Source organism: Phaenicophaeus curvirostris, chromosome W (genome assembly GCF_032191515.1).
Source record: "Phaenicophaeus curvirostris isolate KB17595 chromosome W, BPBGC_Pcur_1.0, whole genome shotgun sequence".
Taxonomy (NCBI): Eukaryota; Metazoa; Chordata; class Aves; order Cuculiformes; family Cuculidae; genus Phaenicophaeus; species Phaenicophaeus curvirostris.
In genome coordinates this window covers 1,601,388-1,623,690 of record NC_091430.1, presented here as the reverse complement: position 1 = coordinate 1,623,690, position 22,303 = coordinate 1,601,388, and the positions used below count along the sequence as shown (strand labels likewise).

Below are 22,303 nucleotides of genomic sequence, written 5' to 3'. Positions count from 1 at the left end.
AATTTGCCATTGTCATCCAGGCCTGTTGCCTTTCCTGATTTGGCCCATTTCCAATGTGGGGGTATTTTTGGGATTAGTCTGGAGGCAAATATCACACTGCTGAGTCACTCGTCTCACAGTAATGCATACATTTCTAGCTACAATTCCTCTAATTAGGCATTTCTACAGGGCCTCTGCTCCCCAATGCCTTTTTCTATGCTTCTCTTTTAATAAAAACCATATGATTAATTTACCTTGTAGGGTGAGAACTCATCCCTCCTCATTATGTGACCCTTCCAAATCTGCAGTGAGCTTTTGATCTTCTTTGGTATATTGGGGCTCTCCTTCCAGGGAGATTCGCCCATCAGGGGTCAAAGCCCCTTCTGTTTTTACCTCCCCTTTGGCTGCCTGTTTTGCCTCTCTGTCCACCAGCTCATTTCCTCTTTCCAGTCCCAAATTCACTTTCTGTTGCACTTTGATTTGTGTGGTTGTTACCTTCTCAGGGAGCTGGACTGCTTCCAATAGTTTCAGGATGTCCATGTTTGATGTGTTTACCCTGTAAGTTCAGTACTCTTTCTCCTTCCAGATTGCTCCGTGCGCATGTACAACTCCGAATGCACACCTCGAATCTGTATAGATATTTGCAGCTTTGCCTTTAGCCAACTCCAAGGCACGGGTCAGAGCAGTTATCTCTGCCTTTTGTGCAGAGGTATTCATGGGTAAAGGTCCTAACTCTGTTATGTCTCGACTAGTGATCATGGCATATCCAGCATGTCTTTTACTGCTTAGGACATAACTGCTCCCATCCATGAACCAATCTCCAGCACTTCCCATAGGACTGTCCTTCAAGTCCAGATGGCTCGAGTATGTTGCCTCAATAGTTTCCAGTCAGTCATGATGTACTGGTTCCCCTGTGTTTCCCCTAAAAAGAGAGGCTGGATTGACAATGTTAGTAATTACAGTTTTCTACCATTGCAGTCTGGTATTTCAAGAACCTTTGTATGGAAAGCCAGTGTCCACCTTTCACTTCCAATACAGCAGATATTGTATGGGACACCAATAGAATCATTCTCTGGCCCAGGGTGAATTTTTGGGCTTCCTGGATATCTAGTATTACGGCTGTAACCGCTCGCAGGCATCCAGGCCAACCGTTTGCAGTTGCAGCCGATTGCTTGGAAAAGTATGCAACTGCTCGGTGATACGGGCCCAGATCCTGTGCCAATATTAGAGGAGAAAAAATGGCTTACTCACATCTGGGAGTCCCAAGGCTGGAGCCGACATCAGGGCCTTTTTCAGTAGTTCAGAGGCCTGTATAGCTTCTTTATTCCTTTGAAGGTGTTTCTGTCCAGTGGTTGTTAGTGCGTACGGGAGTTTAACAAGCAGTCCAGCCACAGTCAGCACCACCCAGTCATTCCCAGGAGAATTTGTAACTCTCTCACTGTTTGCAGTCTCGGAGTTTGCATGTTGCCTCTTTTCGGGCTCATCCCAAAGTCCTCTGTCCAGCACTGACTTCATAGCCCAGGTAAATCATCTCGTGCTGCATTATCTGGGCCTTCTTTTTGGATTCCCGATATCCCTGGAGTCCTAGAAAATTCAATAGGCTCACCGCCCAGGTCATGCAAGCATCCCTTGTCCTGGTGGCAATCAGGATATCACCCACGTACTGTAACAGCTTTTCTTCCACAAACGGGGCTTCTTGGGACTCAAGATCTTTTGCAAGTTGATTGCCATATATAGTAGGGCTGTTTTGAACTCTGCAGTAATACTGTCCAAGTAAGCTGATTTCTGTATCCACTTTTGAGATTCTCCCCTTCAAATGCAAATATTTTCTGGCTGGCCTCATGGAGAGGGAGACGAAAGAAGGCATCCTTCAGGTCTAAAATGGTAAACTAGGTTAGTTCAGGTGTCAATACAGTCAATAGAGTATATGGGTTTGCCACCACCGGATAGAGGTCTTGATTATTTTATTTACAGCTCATAAGTCCTGGACCACTTGGTATGATCCATCAGGCTTACAGACAGGTATTGGCCGAATTTCTTCCCTGTCTTCTCTCTTTAGGGGATTTTATTTAATTCTTACCAGCTGCTGCCCTTCTTTGATTTGACCTAAACAGGTGGAGCATTCTTTGTTTTTCCAGGCACATCAGTGGCCCATACCCCAGGGTATACCTGGTTCATAATTTCCTCGTTGACCTTTCCTCCTGTGGGCACACTAGCTAGAGATAAACTCATTATTTGTATGTATTGCTGATCATTTACCTCCAGAGTAATTTCTCCTTTTGCTAATTTAATCACAGCCCCTAATTGTTCTAGTAAATCTCTCCCCAAGAGTGCCTTCGGGGAAGTGGGGCATGTACAGGAATTGGTGTATACCCCATCGTTTCCCCAATTTGTATTTCAAAAGTTTGCAAAAATATGCCTTTTCGCTTTGGCCAGTTGCTCCCTTTACCATCATGTAGCCATTTCCCAGGGGTATCAAAGCTTGGTTTAAAACTGAATATGTTTCCCCAGCATCAATTAAAATTCTACCTTATTTTACTCTTTCCCTAGCTTCATTATAACCAGAGGATCTGCTAGGGTGGATTTCCCAGATCTCCCTCAATATTAATTGCAAGAGGATGTTATAATCCATTGTCTCATTAAGTGGCCACTTTGCCCCATCATCAGATTTGTAAAGCGGCCACCATTGATTACAATGTTCAGCCGTGCGGACTGCCATTTCTGTAACCAAAAGAACAAGAAAAGGACCTTCCCACTTTGGGGTCAGGCTCTCTTCTTTCCAACACTTTACTAATACCCAATCCCCAGGTTTTCTTATGAATGCTCATCCCTAATGGTGTTGATTGAGCAATCCACCCCAGTTTGTGCATCTCATTCAAGCGTCTCACTATAACTGAGATGTGTTTTTGTATTGTCATATCCTCAATATCTGGAGTTGCAATCGGCCCCATACACAAATAAGGTAATCCATATAACATTTCATAGGCAGATAGGCCTGTATCACTACAGGGTTGAGTTCGAATATTTACTAGTGCTAATGATAAGCATTTTACCCAAGACATCTGTGTTTCATTCATCAATTTAGTTAATTGTTGTTTAAGAGTTTGATTCATTTGCTCAACTTGTCCTGAACATTGGGGGTGCCATGGGGTATGGAAGTTCCATCTTATCCCCAGCGCTCGCATCACTTCTTGCAAAACATTTGACACGAAATGGGTGCCTCTATCAGAATCAATAGCATACACCAGCCCAAAGGGCGGAATTATTGATTCTAGAAGTATTTTTGCCACAAATTGGGCTGTTGCTCGGGTGGCTGGAAAGGCTTCAACCCAATGAGTTAGTTGATCCACTATAACTAATACATATTTCCATTTACTTACCTTGGGTAATTCAGTATAGTCAATTTGAATCCTTTTGAATGATCTATAAGCCAGGTCCCTGCTGCCCAAAGGTGTTTTCCTCATTGCACCTTCGTGGGAAACCTCGGCTGCTCTGGGGAGTCAGGGTGTGTGAACTTAAACATTGGCCTTGAATAGATGCCCGTGTATCCTTGGAGAAGCTGGAAGGTGCCAAGAAGAGCCGAGTAAACAAGATTAGGAAGCTGTCAGGCTGCAGGTGGAATCACCCAATTATGAAGTTACAACTGAGAAGCAGCCATCCAATTATGAACTGTCGATCTCTAGCTAAACCAATCGTGCATGGATACGCAGCTCAAGAAGGGGTATTAAAAGTCTTGTAAAATCAATAAAGATGGCCTTTTGCCCACAACTTCTATGTGTTGTGGATTGCCCCGACCGCGACATCTGGTGACCCCGATGTGATCGCAGCAATTGGACCGTAGATGGTGGACCAGAGAGCTGTGAGGAATTGGACGGCAGATCCGGAGAGCCATAAGAATACCCAGCAAAGCTGAGCGGTGGAGGAGTGGGGCTCCAGAGCTGCAAGCTGAGTGGTGAAGGAAGAAAGTTTCCAACGCTGCCGGCTGACCGGTGGGGGAGAGAGTCTTCAGAGCTGTTATTAGAAGAAAGCACCTGGATTGAGGTGAGCTGCTGGGAGATATGGGTACTTCCTTAAGTAAGGAAGAGACAACGATCATTACTATGTGGAAAATGATCTTGCAAAAACGGGGAGTTAAGTTAGAAGAGTCAGTACTGTGAAAAATGCTCCTATAGAGTAAAGAACAGGGATGTGAAGCAACTACTGTAACTTCTTTTATTGTTTCTGTCTGGAAAGACGCGGGCGATAAACTGTTTGACTCTGCTACACGGGGGGATAAAGATGCTGCAGTACTTTTACTGACGTGGTGTCTGCTTTATGAGACTCTGAATGATTTTAAGCTGTAGCGAGACCAGGCGGAGGGCATGGCCTCTGCTTCTAGTACCATGCAGTGTCTTGCACCTCCCGTGCCATTCCTTCCAGAGGAACAGACTCCAGGGAGTAAACAAGATATGAACGCAAAGGGAACAACTGGGAAAGTAAAGTTAGAAGGTGAAAAGAAAGTAGATTGTGGAGTATGCCCTAAAAATCATGAGTTGCCTTTTGATGTTTGCTCAGCATTCAAGCAGCAAGAAACCTGGGATAGAATTGGAGTTCGAGTATGAGATCAAGCGACTTGGGCGGATAACGTGGCTATTAAGTTGCTCAGTCCCTGGAGAAATGATTTTGAAGCGCTAAAGGCGTATGTCTGCTCTAAAGAGCACAGCGATAATTCAGAGCCGAGTGCAGGATCGTCAACAACTGCACTAACCCCCCACTCTCCTGAACTGGCTGCGCTTGGTCCTGCACCCTCCGACGGGGGGGCGACAACCCCTTCGATCCGGGTCCGAGAGACCCTGGGAAGGAGCCCGATCCATCTCGCTCCTGTCCCTCAGACTGACGGGCACAAACCAGGAGGGAGGCGCAGCGGCGGGGGGACCTTGAACTGTTGCAAGCTTTGCCTGTGATCTGTGCATCAGACGTCGGTCTGCGCTGGGAGCCAGTTGGTTGCAAAGTTATGGAGGAGATTCCAAAAGCTGCAAAAGAGAACGTACGAACTACTCCGCAGCCAAGCCGCTCAGCTGAGGGGGGGCCGCTGCCCCGGGCCGGGGGGGGGGGCGGGCGCTTTCCCCTCCCATCCCCAGCTCCCGCGGCTCTACCCGGAGTGGCTGGAGCAGCCCCGGGTCATTTACAGCGCCCACAGGATGGTCCTTTGGGACCGAAGGGACTGCAACAGATCAAAATAAGTGAACCTGCAACGTACAGTACTCACCGAGCAATGAAAAAAAAATAAAAATCAAGTGTTGCATGTGCCCAGTACCGTGTGTAGTTTAAATATCCATGGCATCGAAAAATTGTGGATTCAACAGCGATAACCAACATTGTATGAATGTATTCAGCTAGCTGAGAAATGAGTGGGGGTGTGGGTGTTTGAAGCACTTCAAACGTTTATAAGACTTGCAAATTGGTTTTGATGAATCTTAGAGATACATCTCTGGGACCTTTCAATCTCAAATGTCCACTAAGCTGGCAAACAGGTAGATTTACCTGGGGACTTTTTTGGAACTAAAGGCTCCAGAGGGTAGAATTTTTAAATACCTAACAAAACAGAAAAAAAACCCCAAAACAAAACTGGAAAAAACCCCAGCCTTGCAGCTGTATGTGTGAGTGTGCCACCCCCCCACCCCCCCTTCCTTTCTCCCTGGATGTGAAGTTTTTTTTCTTTTCAGCTCTTTCACCAAGCAGTCCAGAGGAGTTAACCGTTTTATCTTTCTAGGGGAATGCCAATTTGTGAGAACACTCTGCATTCCAGTGTCCCTTATCAAATCAGCAGCTGCTGGGCCCTGGCACAGACAACAGTGAATGGGGTTTTAGCAAAGGAATAGAAAGCCCGATTAATAACTTTTTACAGCACAAAACTAGGAATGGAACGATATGCAGTGCTAAAAACCTTTCTCACACAGGTAAAATCGGACAATGGGCCAGGATGTAGAAGTGACCAACTTAGGAAGTTTTTCAAACCTAGGGAATACCACATGTCACAGGCTATAGTAGAGCGAGCCTATCAGGCACTGAAGAAAATGTTATCTTAGTTAACCTAGGTAATAGTGTTAGTTACCTAGGTAATATTTGCAGCTGCTGGAGGGATCCTAACTGGAGTGATATTTGTGTGTTTGATTTTGTGATAGCCTGAGAATTCTGTGTTAAATGTGCTGTGTGTGTGTTGAGACATAGTATTGCTGTGAGGGGCATGGCCTTGCTTGTGTGTTTGGTGCCAGACATGGGAAAAAAAAAAACCCAAAAAAAACCCCAGCCCCCCCCCCCCTAAAAACAGGGAAAAAAGCCCAAGCCTGTCTGTGGCTGTTGGTAGCCCTTCCCCTGGCTTCTCCTCCTTGATTGTGAAATTTTCCCCTTTTGGTCTGCAGGCGTTAAGTGTTAAAAGCTTTTGGCAAGTGTTTGCCTGAGATAAGGATCGGAGACTGGGATAGAGAGAAGGGGGGTTACAGGGGGACGGAAGGGACTGCAACAGATCAAAATAAGTGAACCTGCAACATACAGTACTCACAGAGCAATAAAAAAAAAAAAATCAAGTGTTGCATGTGCCCAGTATCGTGTGTAGTTTAAATATCCATGGCATTGAAAAAATGTGAATTCAACAGTGATAACCAACATTATATTGATACGGGGCAGGTGAATTAACCATTGATGAACAGGATAACCATTGTTTAGCAGCTCGAGATAAACACAAAGAAAGGACTAACGCTTAAGGGTAAACAGAATAGTAATAATTTAGCCGAAGCTGATATAGGGATTTGACATGGAGGGACCACTTAGAGATATAATAGTTGCATTAGTACTTGGACACTATGTACTCAGTGTGTGTGCCGATATCCTGTTATTCTATACACTGAAGGCCAAATGTAGAAACTATATCCTGTTATTCTATACACTGAAGGCCAAATGTAGAGACTATATCCTGTTATTTTATACACTGAAGGCCAAATGTAGAAATTGTGTGTGCTCGGCCTTGTACTTTGTTCTGTGCTAATTTCCTATTATCTCTGAACAATGCATACTCAGCAAACGGACTGTGGTCAGCTATATAACTTGTATACCATAAAAGGAAAACACATAGGATCGTGAGCTAAGGAGCTGACTGCGCAGACGCAAAAGCTAGAGGTTCAAGGAAAGGACAAGTGAGGAAGACTATGCTCGACCACCAGAAGACCCCTGAAGACCACCAAGGGATAGGACTGCGGCTGCGCAAGGACATTTGAAAATGTAAACTGATTTCCTGGAAAAATCATGAATATGTAAATGAGTTCTGAAAAAAAGTAATGAATATGTATACTTGAGCTAGATAAAAGCAGACAGTATTTGTGCTACGATGCACATGTTCGGAGGAGTGATCCCCCATGTGCCCAGCGCTGCAATAAAGAATACCTGCTGCTAGATCGTGTCTGTCTTTGACTCAATCTGGCGACCCAGGTGGGACCTTCTCTGCTCGGCTGCAAGACCTGCTGAGAACAGGACTCCCTTGGGTACCCCCGAGATTTTCTCGGAGGGACTCCTCGCCCCACCCGGATCATTGCAGGAGCAGACAAGGACTCCATCCGCTCTAAAACAGCACAGGTATTCTTTAATGTTTGTTTTGGGACCGGTCATTTGGGTAGCTTTCCATAAGACATAGAATTAATCTATGCGGGATAGCATTTGTTATACGATCGTATTTGTTTTCGGGTTGTTTGAATAATATTTGTTCTTAGTTTTGTTTTGTTTTGCTTTGGCTCAGAAAAGGTTTGGATAACGAATTCAGAGACAAGATTAATGGTTTTGGAAACTTATTGGTATTGGGTTCTTATCATAGGAGTGATTTTAGTGATTGTGGGTGTTTTGTGTTGTTGTAAGAAGTGTCCTGTTTGGTGTATAGTATAAAAGTATAAGAATGGGAGGACGGCAGAGTGGAGGAATTGTGGAGAAGAGCCCGTTGGGGTGTGTTTTGGCACATTGGAAAGACGTTGGAGGAGTTCGGGGGGGGAATGTGAATAAGAAAACGCTGATTAAGTATTGTAATCAATGGTGGCCATTATATAAATTAGAGAGTGGCGAAAAATGGCCATTTAATGGGACCCTGCAGTACAATACCCTGTTGCAATTAATGTTGTTTTTACGGCGAGAAGGGAAATGGGATGAAGTAATGTATGCAGATATGTTCTTTACCCTAAGAAATCATCCAGAATGGCAGAAAGAATGCGGGATAAATTTAGCCCCCAAGACCCTTTAGTGTTAGCTATAGAAAAAGAGCATAAGAAAAATGGGAGCAAGTTAAAGAGATGTTGCTCGGCTTGTAGCATAGGACAAAGGTGCATAAAACTTAAGGAAGTAGAAGAAAGACTGGAGGACTATGTTTCCCCGCCTCGACCCCCTACCCCTCCTGGACCTCCTACCCCTCCCAGACCTAGACCCCCTACCCCATCAGGAGAGTCAGTTGAGGACGAAAATTCAGAGAACTCAGGCGAAGGAGTAAGCGATGATACTCCTGGTAGTGCGAGCTTTTCCCCTATCACAGCTCGTACTCGGAGCAAAGTGGGTCCAATAATTCAAGCCCCATTACGGCAGGCAGTGGGGACAGCAGGACCTACCAGAATTAAAATCCCCTTTTCAATGAGTGATCTGGATACTTGGCGGGAGATCGTAAAAGGATATCGGGATGACCCCGAAGGGGTAGCAAAGAGATTTGAACTCATTATTAAGAATCAAGACCCTGACTGGAAAGATATAGATTTAATGTTAGATGCACTAACGGAGACTGAAAAACAATTAATAATCAAGAGTGCCCGCACTCAAGTCCAGATCCAGATTACGGCTGGGACCCTCCCAGGTACGGTTGAAGTCCACGTACCTAGGGACGATCCTAATTGGGATCCGAATAATGATCAAGAATATCGATTGTTGAAAAGATACCAAGAGTGGATCAGAATAGGCATTGAGACTGCCGTACCAAAGGCGGTTAATTGGTCAAACCTGTATGAAATCAAGCAAAATTTAGCAGAAACCCCCACTGAGTTTCTCGACAGGCTGAGGACAGCAATGAGAAAATATACTACTTTAGATCCGGTGCCCGATACGGGGAGGCAGCAGCTAGTGTCCTTGTTTTTGGGACAATCCTCAGAAGACATCAGGCGAAAACTTCAGAAACTGAAAGAACCTGATATTAGGGACTTAGAAAAATTACTGGAGGAAGCATGGAGAATTTACAGGAATAGGGAAGAACAGAGTAAGCAGAGGATGGAACAAATGATTGCGGAGGCAACAGTAGCAGTCTTAGAAAGACCAAGAGGCAGGGGACAGGGGAATAGACAAAGGGAACCACGTCAAACGTTACGACCAAACCAGTGTGCTTATTGTAAAGAAATAGGACATTGGAAAGGGGAATGTCCCAAATTAACCAAAAGACCTCCTGTATTAGCCCAAATAAGTTCAGATCAATGAAGGGGACCGGGGGAATCTACCCTAGCAGATCCCCTGGTTAAAATTGAGCTAGGGGAAGAGAAGAAAGAAGTAGATTTTCTCATTGACACCGGAGCCTCATACTCAGTACTAAACCAAAGACTAATGCCAAAAGATAAGGATTTTATAACAGTAATTGGGGCCACTGGGCAACCAGAAAAGGCTTATTTTTTGAAACCACTTAACTATCGATTGGGAAAACAAATTGGAATACATAGGTTTTTGTATTTACCGAATTCCCCGAAGCCATTATTAGGACGAGATTTATTAGAACAATTAGAGGCAAAGATTGTTTTTCAAAAGGGAAAGGTCAAATTTCAGGTACAAGAACAACAATTGGTAGAAGTTCTAAGTTTGGCATTATTACAGACTCAGCATCATTTAGAAATACCCACAGAAGTCTTAGATTCAGTATATCCAGGAATATGGGCTAGTGAAGTGCCAGGAAGGGCTAAGAATGCTAGCCCCATAATAATTAAGCTAAAATCAGAAGCAAGGCCAGTAAGAATTAAACAATACCCTTTGAAGTTAGAAGACAGGAAGGGAATCAAAGAAATAATTGATCGGTTTCTACAATATAATTTGCTGACGGAATGCGAATGAGAATATAATACGCCTATATTACCAGTCAAAAAGGCAGATGGGAAAAGTTACAGATTAGTACAAGATTTGAGAGCGATTAACAAAATAGTTGAGGACATTTATCCTGTAGTGGCCAATCCATATACGTTACTCACCAAGTTAAAAGACACGTTACATTGGTTTACCGTGTTGGATCTTAAAGACGCCTTCTTCTGCATACCGCTGGCTTCAGAAAGTCAGAAGCTATTTGCTTTTGAATGGGAAAATCCTGAATCAGGGAGAAAGACACAATTGACCTGGACTGTATTACCCCAAGGGTTTAAAAACAGTCCTACAATTTTTGGAAATCAATTAGCTAAAGATCTGGAAACATGGATCCCTCCGGATGAAAAAGGGGTTCTATTGCAATATGTGGATGATCTCCTAATAGCCACAGAAACTAGAAAAGAATGTGTTCTATGGACTATAGAACTCCTTAATTTCCTGGGACTAAATGGATATAGAGTTTCTCAACAGAAGGCTCAGATAATTCAGCAACGAGTAACATACCTGGGACTGGAAATCTCGAGAGGACAACGGGAACTCGGAACTGAGCGAAAAGAGGCAATTTGTCGCACCCCGGAACCCCAAACCGTAAAAGAACTACGAACATTCTTAGGAATGACAGGTTGGTGCCGCCTTTGGATATATAACTATGGTGTAATGGTGAAACCTTTGTATGAACTATTGAAAAGGAACCAATCTAAGATAGACTGGACCACTGAAGCAAGAAATGCTTTTAAACAGCTCAAGCAGGAGCTGATGAGGGCTCCGGCCCTTGGTTTGCCTGATGTTTCTAAACCGTTTTGGTTATTCTCTCATGAAAGACAGGGAATGGCTCTTGGAGTATTGGCTCAGAAGCTCGGTCCTTATAAACGAGCGGTGGCTTACTTCTCCAAACAGCTAGACGAGGTGAGCAAAGGATGGCCGGGATGTCTGCGTGCGGTAGCTGCAGTCGTAATTAACATCCAAGAGGCCCGAAAGTTCACCTTGGGGCAAAAGATGACGGTGATGGTCTCTCATACTGTTTCAGCAGTCTTAGAACAGAAAGGAAACCATTGGCTCTCGCCCCAAAGGTTCTTGAAATACCAGGCTATATTGGTAGAACAAGATGACATTGAAATAACTGTCACTAACATTGTGAATCCAGCCTCTTTTCTCAGTGGAGCTCGGGAGGAGCCAATATCTCATGACTGCATAGAAACCATCGAAGCCACCTACTCAAGCCGCCCAGACCTCCAGGAGACTCCCCTAGAGGATGCTGAGGACTCATGGTACACTGATGGGAGCAGCTTTATAAAGCAAGGACAACGTAGAGCAGGGTATGCAATAACCACAACCCAACGAATAGTTGAAGCTAACCCTCTTCCTATAGGAACCTCAGCACAGAAAGCAGAGATAATTGCCCTTACTAGGGCTTTGGAACTCGCAAAAGGGAAAAAGATAAACATTTGGACTGACTCAAAATATGCATTTGGAGTAGTTCATGCACATGGAGCAATCTGGAAAGAAAGGGGACTATTGACAACTCAAAAGAAACAAATTACTTAAAAGGTAAGCAAGGAGCAGAAGGGTGGGTTCAGCTGGAAGATGGCCGGATTGTAATACCATTCAATATGACGTGGCCATTGGTGAGGGCAGAACATACCAAGACACATTGGGGAGCAGACGCATTATACAAAGAATTAACCAAAAGAATATACTACAGTAAAGCAAGTGACACAACAATGTGAAATCTGCCAACGGAATAACCCAGATACAACTAGCCGGTTAAAACTAGGAACAATTGGCAAAGGGAATTATCCCGGGCAACAGTGGCAGATTGATTTCTCTGAACTCCCAAGAAAAGGGGGGTACAGATATCTTTTGGTTTTGACAGACACCTTTTCAGGGTGGCCGGAAGCATACCCCTGTAGGACTAATAAGGCAAGAGAAGTAACCAGGATATTGCTAAGTGAAATTATTCCCCGCTTCGGGATCCCAGCAACTATATCCTCAGATAGAGGACCACATTTTTGTGCTAAGATAGTTCAACAGGTAGGGAAAGCATTAGAGATAGATTGGCAGTTGCACACTCCTTATAGGCCTCAGGCAAGTGGCCAAGTAGAGAAGATGAATCACATGATTAAGCAACAGATAGCAAAAATTAGCCAGGAGGCGAATTTGACCTGGCCACAGGCCTTACCATTAGCATTGCTCAGGATACGAGTTAAACCCCGAACGAAGGAAAATTTAAGTCCTTTTGAAATATTATATGGAAGACCATATCAGTTTCAGTTTAAGGGTGAGGAATTAACTCAGATAGGGGAAGGATATTTGTACGAATACATGAAATCATTACAAAAACAGTTAACAAAAATTCATAAGAATGTCTTAGGAACTCGAGCAAGAGGATTAGATCAGCCGCTTCATGCTTTTGAACCTGGTGATTATATATATGTAAAGAATTTTTCAGGACACCCTTTAGAAGAGAAGTGGAAAGGACCATACCAAGTGCTGCTGACAACGTTCACCGCGGTGAAGATTAAAGAGCAACCAGCTTGGATCCATTATTCAAAGATAAAGAAAGCTCCAACAAAACCATGGACTACTACCCTCGCTGGACCTACCAGATTGCGATTCTCCAGGTTATATTAATTTATGGGGGAACTGAAGCCCGGTGGGATTTAAATATACACCTTTCTTTGACAGAAGGTATTTCACGAATTTTAAATAAGACAAACTGCTGGATATGTACACACATGCCAGAATATAGTGGGAAAAGAATCTCATTAATAGGTATTCCTATACCAGGCAATGAGTCATGGGTAACGTTCTGGGAAAACACTTCTTGGCCTAACTATACTTACAGAACTCAACCTTTAGAAATTTATAGCCCCTCAGTAAGAGAACCTTATTGTAAATGTGTGCAAAGGTGCAATCCAGCCAGAGGAATGGATAAAGGTGGAGGGTGTGAGAATACTATTTATGTAGGAAATCACGCTGGATGCAATAAGACCAACTACATTGGAGCCTCCACCTCTATTAACACTACACTTTGGCCAGTCCCAGAAGGAAAGGGATGGTATTGGTTATGTAATGATACAGCATGGAAGGTATTACCTGAAAATTGGGCGGGGACGTGTACTTTGGGAGCAGTGGTTCCGAATATAACCATCCATGATTATCTGTCAAAAGGTTGGCTCCAGACTCATATTCGGAGAATTGAGCGAGGAATAGAAAATCCCTTAGTAAAACGGCAAACAGCGTTTCACTCCTTTGCTAGGTGGTTTCTCCCATGGTTGGGGGTGAGTGAGCTTGAAAAAGCGATAGTGAATATTTCAGCTGTAGTAGAAGAAATTGAAAATAGAACAGTAGATGCAATACAAGCACAACAGCTTGAAATAAACAGTCTAGCACAAGTAGTGCAGCAGAATAGGATGGCATTAGATTTGCTATTAGCATCACGAGGAGGAGTATGCACAATTATAAATACGAGTTGTTGTATGTATATAGATCGGAGTGGCCGAATTGCTACAGATTTAAGTGAAATATGGGAACAAACAAAAGTACTACATGAGGTAACTAAAGATGATACCACCTGGGGATTCCAAGAAGTGTGGGAAACACTCACCTCATGGTTACCTAATTTACAGCGGCTAAAGCAGGCCTTCATTGCTATAATAGTTATTGTAATTTTAGTAATATTAGTTTGCATATCACTTAAGTGTGTCCTATCCTGTGGCCAACGGACTACCGAGAGTTATGAGGCCTGGAAGAAAAATAAACTAAAACATCAGGTAGAAACAGGAAGGTATTTTATTAAAACCTTGGATAATAATGGAGTTGTGTAATTGCAAAAGAATTTGCAATGTGTATAGAAAAGGGGGGACTTGATATAGGGATTTGACATGGAGGGACCACTTAGAGATATAATAGTTGCATTAGTACTTGGACACTATGTACTCAGTGTGTGTGCCGATATCCTGTTATTCTATACACTGAAGGCCAAATGTAGAAACTATATCCTGTTATTCTATACACTGAAGGCCAAATGTAGAGACTATATCCTGTTATTTTATACACTGAAGGCCAAATGTAGAAATTGTGTGTGCTCGGCCTTGTACTTTGTTCTGTGCTAATTTCCTATTATCTCTGAACAATGCATACTCAGCAAACGGACTGTGGTCAGCTATATAACTTGTATACCATAAAAGGAAAACACATAGGATCGTGAGCTAAGGAGCTGACTGCGCAGACGCAAAAGCTAGAGGTTCAAGGAAAGGACAAGTGAGGAAGACTATGCTCGACCACCAGAAGACCCCTGAAGACCACCAAGGGATAGGACTGCGGCTGCGCAAGGACATTTGAAAATGTAAACTGATTTCCTGGAAAAATCATGAATATGTAAATGAGTTCTGAAAAAAAGTAATGAATATGTATACTTGAGCTAGATAAAAGCAGACAGTATTTGTGCTACGATGCACATGTTCGGAGGAGTGATCCCCCATGTGCCCGGCGCTGCAATAAAGAATACCTGCTGCTAGATCGTGTCTGTCTTTGACTCAAAGCAACTGACACTTAAAGAATAGCAGAATAGAAGCTGCTCACACTTAAAGAATACACAGGATGACAGTTGTTTAGCTAAAGCAACATATTTCTATAAGCCTTTATGTGGGAAGGGGGTCTGTTGCTAGAAGATTTCTGATAAGCAGGACAAGTCATCTGGACCTGTGATAAGAGCGAAAACAACACTGATAAAGATGGCAAGGATCCAGAGAACACGGACGCAGATTGAAGCTAAAGGAAGTTAAGACAACTGACTCCATCCCTGAGATAACCCTGCACAGGCACAAAACAGGAAGACGACTCTTCTCAAACTTATTATAATAAGAAGCGGGGAAAGGTTATGAATATGTATAGGCGTTTTGGGGAATATGTAATGGTTTACTGTATAAAGCCAAGACAAGTTGTCATGATGGGTACGCACGTTGTTTTGGAGAAATAATTCTCCTGTGCGTCTCAGCGCTGAATAAACATGCCTACTTTATAAGTTATAGAGTCTTGATTCCACGTGTCAATTTTGGAGAGCCAGCCAGGAGACCTTTCTGCCGGCTGTGGGACCGACTGTGGAGTGGACATCCTAGGCGCGCCCCGAGCTTATTCCTCGAAGGAGCTCCTCTCCCAGCTGTTCAATACGGGGCAGAAAAAAATCACCTGTAGCAGTGGACAAACGGTGCGTTTAACAAAGGTTAAGGAGTTTGGGAAGGTTGGAAAGGTTGGGAAGGACAGTAAGTCATTGGGGACGTCCACACGTGGCTGGGGCTGCTGGTAAAGTGTGCAGAGACGTCTGGCGTACAGCATAGTTCCCCATATGGGAAGGAGGGTACCCAGGGTTTGCTGACCGATAGAACAAACGCTAGCGATCTTGGTGGTAGATCGAGCAAACCTGAGCTTGTTGCTGCATCCCAATTGGGAGCCAGGATGGACCTGCTAATGACTGTGAGAAGTGGGAGAAGGGTAAGCACAACCTCTTAGTTACCTAGGTAATATTTGCAGCTGCTGGAGGGATCCTAACTGGAGTGATATTTGTGTGTTTGATTTTGTGATAGCCTGAGAATTCTGTGTTAAATGCGCTGTGTGTGTGTTGAGACATAGTATTGCTGTGAGGGGCATGGCCTTGCTTGTGTGTCAAAGAGACAGTATTGGCATTGGTGCAGTAAAAAGGACAATTTGAAAATGTGAAATAGTAAAGTTTATCTGCAGAAAGGGATACTTGGTAACGTTTGGGAGGAAGATTGGGAGCGAATCTTAAAACAGTGTAAGAGGAGATTTGAGTAGAAGCTAAGAAAGAGAGCAATAAAGAGTAAGAAACAACTTTAGGAGTCAGAAATGGGTAATACTCAGAATAAAGAAATTTTAAGGAAGAGCTCCCTGGGTTGCATACTGATGCATTGAAGGGATATTGCTGGAACTGGGGGCACAGAGAATAAGACGACTCTTATTAAATATTGTGAAATGGTGATTTGTAAATGGTGAGGTGGAATGTCAACTGCAATGTATTAGAAACAAGATTAACAACTAAAATACTGATAACGACCCTTATGGTCTTGTCAGATAGAGTCCCTGAGACTGACTGCTGGGATATGTCCACACCTTAATGGCTCTGGGCGGGCTTGGTCTCATCTCCCTCTGGATATGCAGTGAGGTTCCAGGAAAGAAGCATGCTTGTCATTTGAATATGATATTTGAAATATGGATATGGAAATAATTTTGTGTATATAGAATTCTGAAACCACTGATTGGCAGAAGCACTCTGAGGACAAATCCCGAGCATTCTCCAGCACTGAATAAAGTGTACCTGCCTTAATGGTTAAATTAAACTGTTAAGTCTAAGTTTCTTTGTTTCAGATTTGGTGACCCAGATGGGACCCTCTCTGCCCGGCTGCAGGACTCATTGAGAACGGGACTCTCTTGGGCACCCCCAGGGATTTCTCCGGAGAGACTCCTCTTCTCAACTGGATCTCTGCGGGGGTAGACAAGGACCATCAGATAAAAAGGTATGCTTTAAAATTTTTTTTCTTTTTCTGGTTTGAGGACCAGTCCGTGTGGTTTGGCTCCTCATAAGTCGTTACTGTATAAGGCAGGGTGAGTGTATGCTGGACTGTTAGCATCTTATAGGCATACATTGAAGTTGTTTAGGTCTTAATTGTAAGAGGAGAACATTCGGTTTCTGTGAGGAGTCTTGGTTGTAAAAGCAAATATTTGGTTTTGCTGTGGACATCTTGATAGCAACTGAAGATCTACATGAATATCTGGTTTCTGTCGGTTTGATTAGGAGGTCTTGGTTGTAACAGGTGATATTAACCAAAGAAACTGGAGTTATGTGGAAGCTTGAGTGAATATTTGGTTTCTATGTGCCAATTTGATTTGTTCAAGTTAACGTTGTTGTGTTGTGTGTGTTATTTTTGCGATGATGCTGTGATGTTAAAGCCAGACCCAATTATCAATGCCAATTCGATTATTAAGCAGGGATGATTTTAATAAACAATTCTGGGGCACACATGGGTTAGTCCACTTAATGTGTCCCACTAATGAGTCCCCCATTGGCTGCATGACTTTTATACTGGTTGAACATGTATGTTTGTGTGGGTTTCAGGAAATGCTGGTTAAGCAGTTACATGTTGCATGTCCATTGCTTTCCGGGATGCATATCACAGTTTCTTTGTGTCTTCTCTTTGCCTCTGTTGGTCTTTATCTTATCTCACTCCTTCTTGTGTCTTCAGGCCTGTCCTGTGTTCCTGCTGTGGGAAACCCTTAACATGATTTATTCCCTCATTCAGTGAAATGGGGTATTTGTATAAAATTGTGGGGTTTTTGTTGTAGAAATAATGATGAGTTTTGTCCAGATTGTATACGAATGACTGGTGGGTGTTTATCGCATCCTGATGTAATGCATGTGGCGTAACAAGAAACTGTGGGTAACACATAGTTGGGATTTAAGTTGCCCTGAATGTAAGATCCAGGACAACAAGGAAAGATCCACCTATGCAGTGCAAGTGATTTGCATCTGGGAGACAGAATACAGAACCCATGAGATGGGAGGCTGGCAGAGTGGCTGCACTATAAAGAAGAGCCAGCTGGGATATATTTTAGACCACTAAGATCTCAGATTATAAGGGGATCAGTGGTCTACCGAATGGTGGACAAACAGAAAAACCCTGACAAAAACTTTTGATAATCAGTGGTGGCTGGTGTATAAGCTTGATTATGGGAAAAGTGGCCATAACACCTTGTTGTAATTAATGTTGTTCTTGAAGTGTAAGGAGAACTGGGTGAAGTAATGTGTGCAGATCTGTTTTTCAGTTTGCAAAATCACCTGGAGTGGCAAGAGAACGTGGCAAGAGAATGGGGTCCGGGATTAAGAAATAATCGATGCGCATACTGTAGAGGAATCAGGACCAGGTATTGTAGCTGAGCTTGAATGGCAGGGACCTGGGGAAGTTACCCTAGAGGATCCACTGCTTAAAATAAAGCTGGGGAATAAAGGTAAAGAGGTTATATTTTGATAGATACGGGAGCCTCTGTGTAAACTAGCAACTGATTCCTGCAGATAAAAATAAAATATTGTAATAGGAGCTACTGGCCAAATTGAAAAAAGCATTCTCTATGCAGTCTGCTAAATATGAATTGGGAAAACAAGTAGGTATATATGATTTTTGTCAGGAGCCCCTAGACCATTATTGAGAGGAGATTTATTAAAGCAGTTAGAGACGGAAATAATATTTGGAGCAGGAGGTACGAAATTTAAAGTGAGAGATCATCAACTAATCAAAGTATTGAGTTTGTCTTTAAAACAGGTGGAAAAGAAACACCGATAACAGCAGAGATTTTGGAATAGGTTTATCCAGGCATGTTGGCTTCTGAGATATCTGGCACGGCCAGAAATGTGGAGCATGTGAAGGTAAAATTGGCCCCTGTGAATGTCAGGTAATACCCTCTACGATTAAAAGATTGCAAGGGGATAGAAATGTTTAGTGACAATTTTTACAACTGAGATTACTAAAAGAATGTAAATCAGAATATAATGCCTGTAAAGAAACTAGATAAAAGGTTATAGGTTAGTGCCAAATGTAAGGGTCAAGAATAAAATTGTAAGAACAACTACATCCAGTGGTGGCAAATCCCTATACTTTGCTGATCAATTAAAAGATCAGTTGTGGTTTACCATACTGGATTTAAAGGAAGCCTTCTTATTGCCTGAAGAAAGTATATTAAAAAAAAAAAGAAAGTGATTTGCCTTTGAATGGGAAAACCCTGAAACTGGTAGTAAAACACAACTAACCTGAACAGTATTGCCTCAAGGTATTAAGAACAGCTGAACTATTTTTGGGAACCAGCTGGCTCGAGACCTGGAAACATGGGACTGGAACCCTGCTGCAGTATGTGACCTCCTGAGAGTTACACAAACAGTACAGTGTAACTGTATCGTGTCAGTAAGAATGTATTCAGCTAGCTGAGAAATGAGTGGGTGGGTGGGTGGGTGTGGGTGTGTGTGGGTGTGTTTGAAGCGCTTCAAATGTTTGTAAGACTTATAAATTGGTTTTGATTAATCTTGGAAATACACCTCTGGGACCTTTCAATCTCAAATGTCCACTAAGCCAGAAAGCAAGTAGATTTACCTGGGGATCTTTAGAATGAAAGGCTTCAGAAGGAAAAAATTTTAAAATACCTAACACCACAAACAAACCCCAAAACAGCCCAGCCTTGCAGCTGTATGTGTGAGTGTGCCACCCCCCCACCCCCCTTCCTTTCTCCCTGGATGTGAAGTTTTTTTTCTTTTCAGCTCTTTCACCAAGCAGTCCAGAGGAGTTAACCGTTTTATCTTTCTAGGGGAATGCCAATTTGTGAGAACACTCTGCATTCCAGTGTCCCTTATCAAATCAGCAGCTGCTGGGCCCTGGCACAGACAACAGTGAATGGGGTTTTAGCAAAGGAATAGAAAGCCCGATTAATAACTTTTTACAGCACAAAACTAGGAATGGAACGATATGCAGTGCTAAAAACCTTTCTCACACAGGTAAAATCGGACAATGGGCCAGGATGTAGAAGTGACCAACTTATCCGCACTCACTTCATAGCTATGCTACGTCACACACACACATTCAATCATACTTTCGTTTGGTCCCGGGGAACCCCCCCCCGTCTCAGGACCCTTCTTAGGGAGTTTGGTCCCGGGGAACCCCCCTGTCTCAGGACACCTCCCTACCCCCAAACCAGTGATATACTCACGACTCCAGCTGTCCAAACGTCTTCACTTGGGTCTTCATGTGCACAAAAATTATGGGGAATAACTGTACTATTACTTTTTTTTTTTTATTATTGTTACCTAGGAATCCCCCAAAATCCTCCTTTGCCCGGACCTGAAATATCCAGACTTTATGCTCCAAATAGGGAGCTGTAGGCGCCTTGCCTGGGTATTCCGAGCCCCAAGCGAGACTCAAAGGAGGATCCCGGATGAGCCCCCAAAATTTGTTATAAATGACTACACTGCCAGGCCCATTCAGCAGCGAAGTATTTTATTATCCGGGGATGGGGAGCTGGGTAATACAGCGCTGGCTGCGCAGGGAGCTCCTGCTCTACCAACACACACGCTAAACCACCCTTGCCATACCTTTTTATACATTGGTTCTCATGCATATTCATTCAGTTTCATGAATATTACAATCACCTTCGAGAATGTTCCTTCCCCTTAGTGCACCCGGCCCCTCCCGGCCCACCCAGGGACTCTCAAGAGCTCCTCCCCGAGGCTCCATGAACGCAGACCCCCCCCATCCCCACACACCAGTCTGCACAATCCAATACAGCTAAACCCTGCACAAATGTTAAACCGCGAATTTTGTCAAACGCCTAAACTTGAAGATAAACATTCACGACTTCACAATTGCCGCCATTTCCTGTCACGCTGACACGAATCTCCTTAATATCCATTCTCACAGTATTCAAAAGACGGGTGGATGAGGTGCTGAGGGACATTGTTTAGTGATTGATAGGAATGGTTGGACTTAATGATCCTAGAGATCTTTTGCAACCTAGTGATTCTATGATTCTATGTTGCCCGGGCCTGATAAAGGATTCTCGCTTTCTAAAACTCCAAAAGAAGTCTTAGAGAGTTTTATTTGCCGACATTTTTGGTATCAGTGCGACTGCGAGTGTAAAACACAGGATAATGGAGAGAGGAAGACGGCAGGCCCAGCGGTACGTGCAGCGCTTCTCTAACAGCAGCTCTCCTTCGCGCCTGGGCCTCAGGGGGAGAGACGACAGTTCCCAAGAGTGTTTGCACATCCCGCGCACGTGCATATGAGGATCTGCTTCTCAAGTGCAGCGGCGGCTACCGTGGCACTAAGCGCGACCTTCTGTGGGCGTGGGGTGGTGTGTGTGCAGTCATGGGCCAGACTACAACTCCCAGCGGCCTCTCACGTCTCGCGCGTGCGCACGGTCCTGGCCCGGCCGTACTCCGCCGTTGTCGCCGTAGGTGTGTGTGGGGAAGGGAGTAATCGAGACGGTGAGGAGGGGGGGAGGAGGGGGTGAGAGTTAAGACTTTAGTCGCTGTTGTCGCTGCCTGCTTGGACTCATGATCCCTATATGCCCGGTAGTTTCGTTCACCTATGGTAAGTAATGGCGCTCGGTGTTTATTTGTGTCTGTGCGTGTGGGGGTCGGCGATGAGGGGGAGGGGATGCGGCCCGCGTGCAGGGCGGGGGAACGGGGTCTTGAGGCACCGTGTCTGACCTGGCGCTCGCGCGCTCTTTCTGTCTTTTGTCTGTCTGTCCCCTTCTCTTCCTACCCTACCCCCGCTTTCTCCTCCTGCCGGGCCTCCTGTCATGGTCCCGACCACCGCCGCTGCCTCTTGGTTATCGTCGCCACAGTGCCCAGTCGGCTGGGAGAAGATGCCAAAATGGCCACCGGCAACTACTTTGGTTTCACCCATAGCGGGGCTGCTGCCCAGTATAGGTAACTGCCGCGACCCCGCCCTGCCCCTCCATCTGTCCAGGCCTGGAGCTACCTCTCCCCTCTTCGCCTCCAGTCCCTTGTCTCTGATCGGGATCTCCCCACCCCCTCGGGGGTGAGTGCTCGGGATTGCTCCCATCCCCCGCCCGGTGTGGGGGCCTCCTTCTGCATCCTACTTGTTCGGGATGTTTGTACTTGGGACTCTTCTGCTTGTCTGCCCTGCCCGCGGGTGTGTTTTCTTATCCTCCTGGCAAGGGCCTCCCTGTATCCCCAGTGGCGTGAGGGTGGGGAGGTGGAGCCGGGCACCACGGAGGAGGAGGAGGAGGAGAATCAGCATCAGGTCTCAAGGCCTTTAAATTAAAATGGCCACTTGTAGTTCACAACACTAGTGAGTTACTATCTGCTGCCTTCAGGCCCTTCTTCAGCTTCAGAGAAAATATCTATTGTTTCCTGGAAATGGACATCAAGTACATACATTATCATTTATAATATAATATATATAATAAAAGAAGAGGTTTAAATTTTGTTCATCTTCTAGTCCTTCTAAGATTAGGTGTTCACAGTATGTTTTACTTGATAGTTATAGCAAAATTTGAAACTGAGTCATCATGGGATGAAGGAGTTTCTAAATAGCATAGAGGATTTTTTTTTTTTTAGTAAATAAACACTCTTAAGTGAATAATAAATTGAGATCCATCTGTAGTTTTGAAGTGGAGATTAATTTTTTTA

The 22,303-nt window shown here is 44.1% G+C and overlaps 2 protein-coding genes and 1 long non-coding RNA gene across 8 annotated transcripts in view; all 3 read left to right on the top strand.

Annotated features, from left to right (window-relative positions):
- The first annotated feature begins 6,761 nt into the window (after positions 1–6,761).
- On the top strand, positions 6,762–14,613 carry LOC138732935 (uncharacterized). The gene is made up of 2 exons (XR_011339340.1): positions 6,762–7,587; positions 12,532–14,613. It is a non-coding gene; the product is annotated as an uncharacterized lncRNA (long non-coding RNA).
- LOC138732918 (uncharacterized) lies at positions 8,194–12,893 on the top strand. The gene is given in 2 exon segments (XM_069879699.1): positions 8,194–9,350; positions 9,450–12,893. Coding segments are annotated over 2 exon segments (3,345 nt in total). The 3' UTR covers positions 11,638–12,893.
- Positions 14,614–21,103: 6,490 nt separating the features above from the next.
- LOC138732936 (zinc finger RNA-binding protein-like) overlaps positions 21,104–22,303 on the top strand; it is a 57,748-nt gene continuing 56,548 nt past the window's right edge. For 3 of the 6 annotated variants that reach the window (XR_011339341.1, XM_069879726.1, XM_069879727.1), the window contains exons 1-2: positions 21,104–21,236; positions 21,493–21,577. Coding sequence is in view for 5 of the 6 variants with exons in the window: in XM_069879726.1 (XP_069735827.1) it covers positions 21,200–21,236; positions 21,493–21,577 (122 nt within the window). In the remaining variant the exon portion in view is untranslated. The remainder of the gene's footprint in view (positions 21,237–21,492; positions 21,578–22,303) is intronic. The other 3 variants (XM_069879724.1, XM_069879725.1, XM_069879722.1) reach the window with 1 other exon arrangement.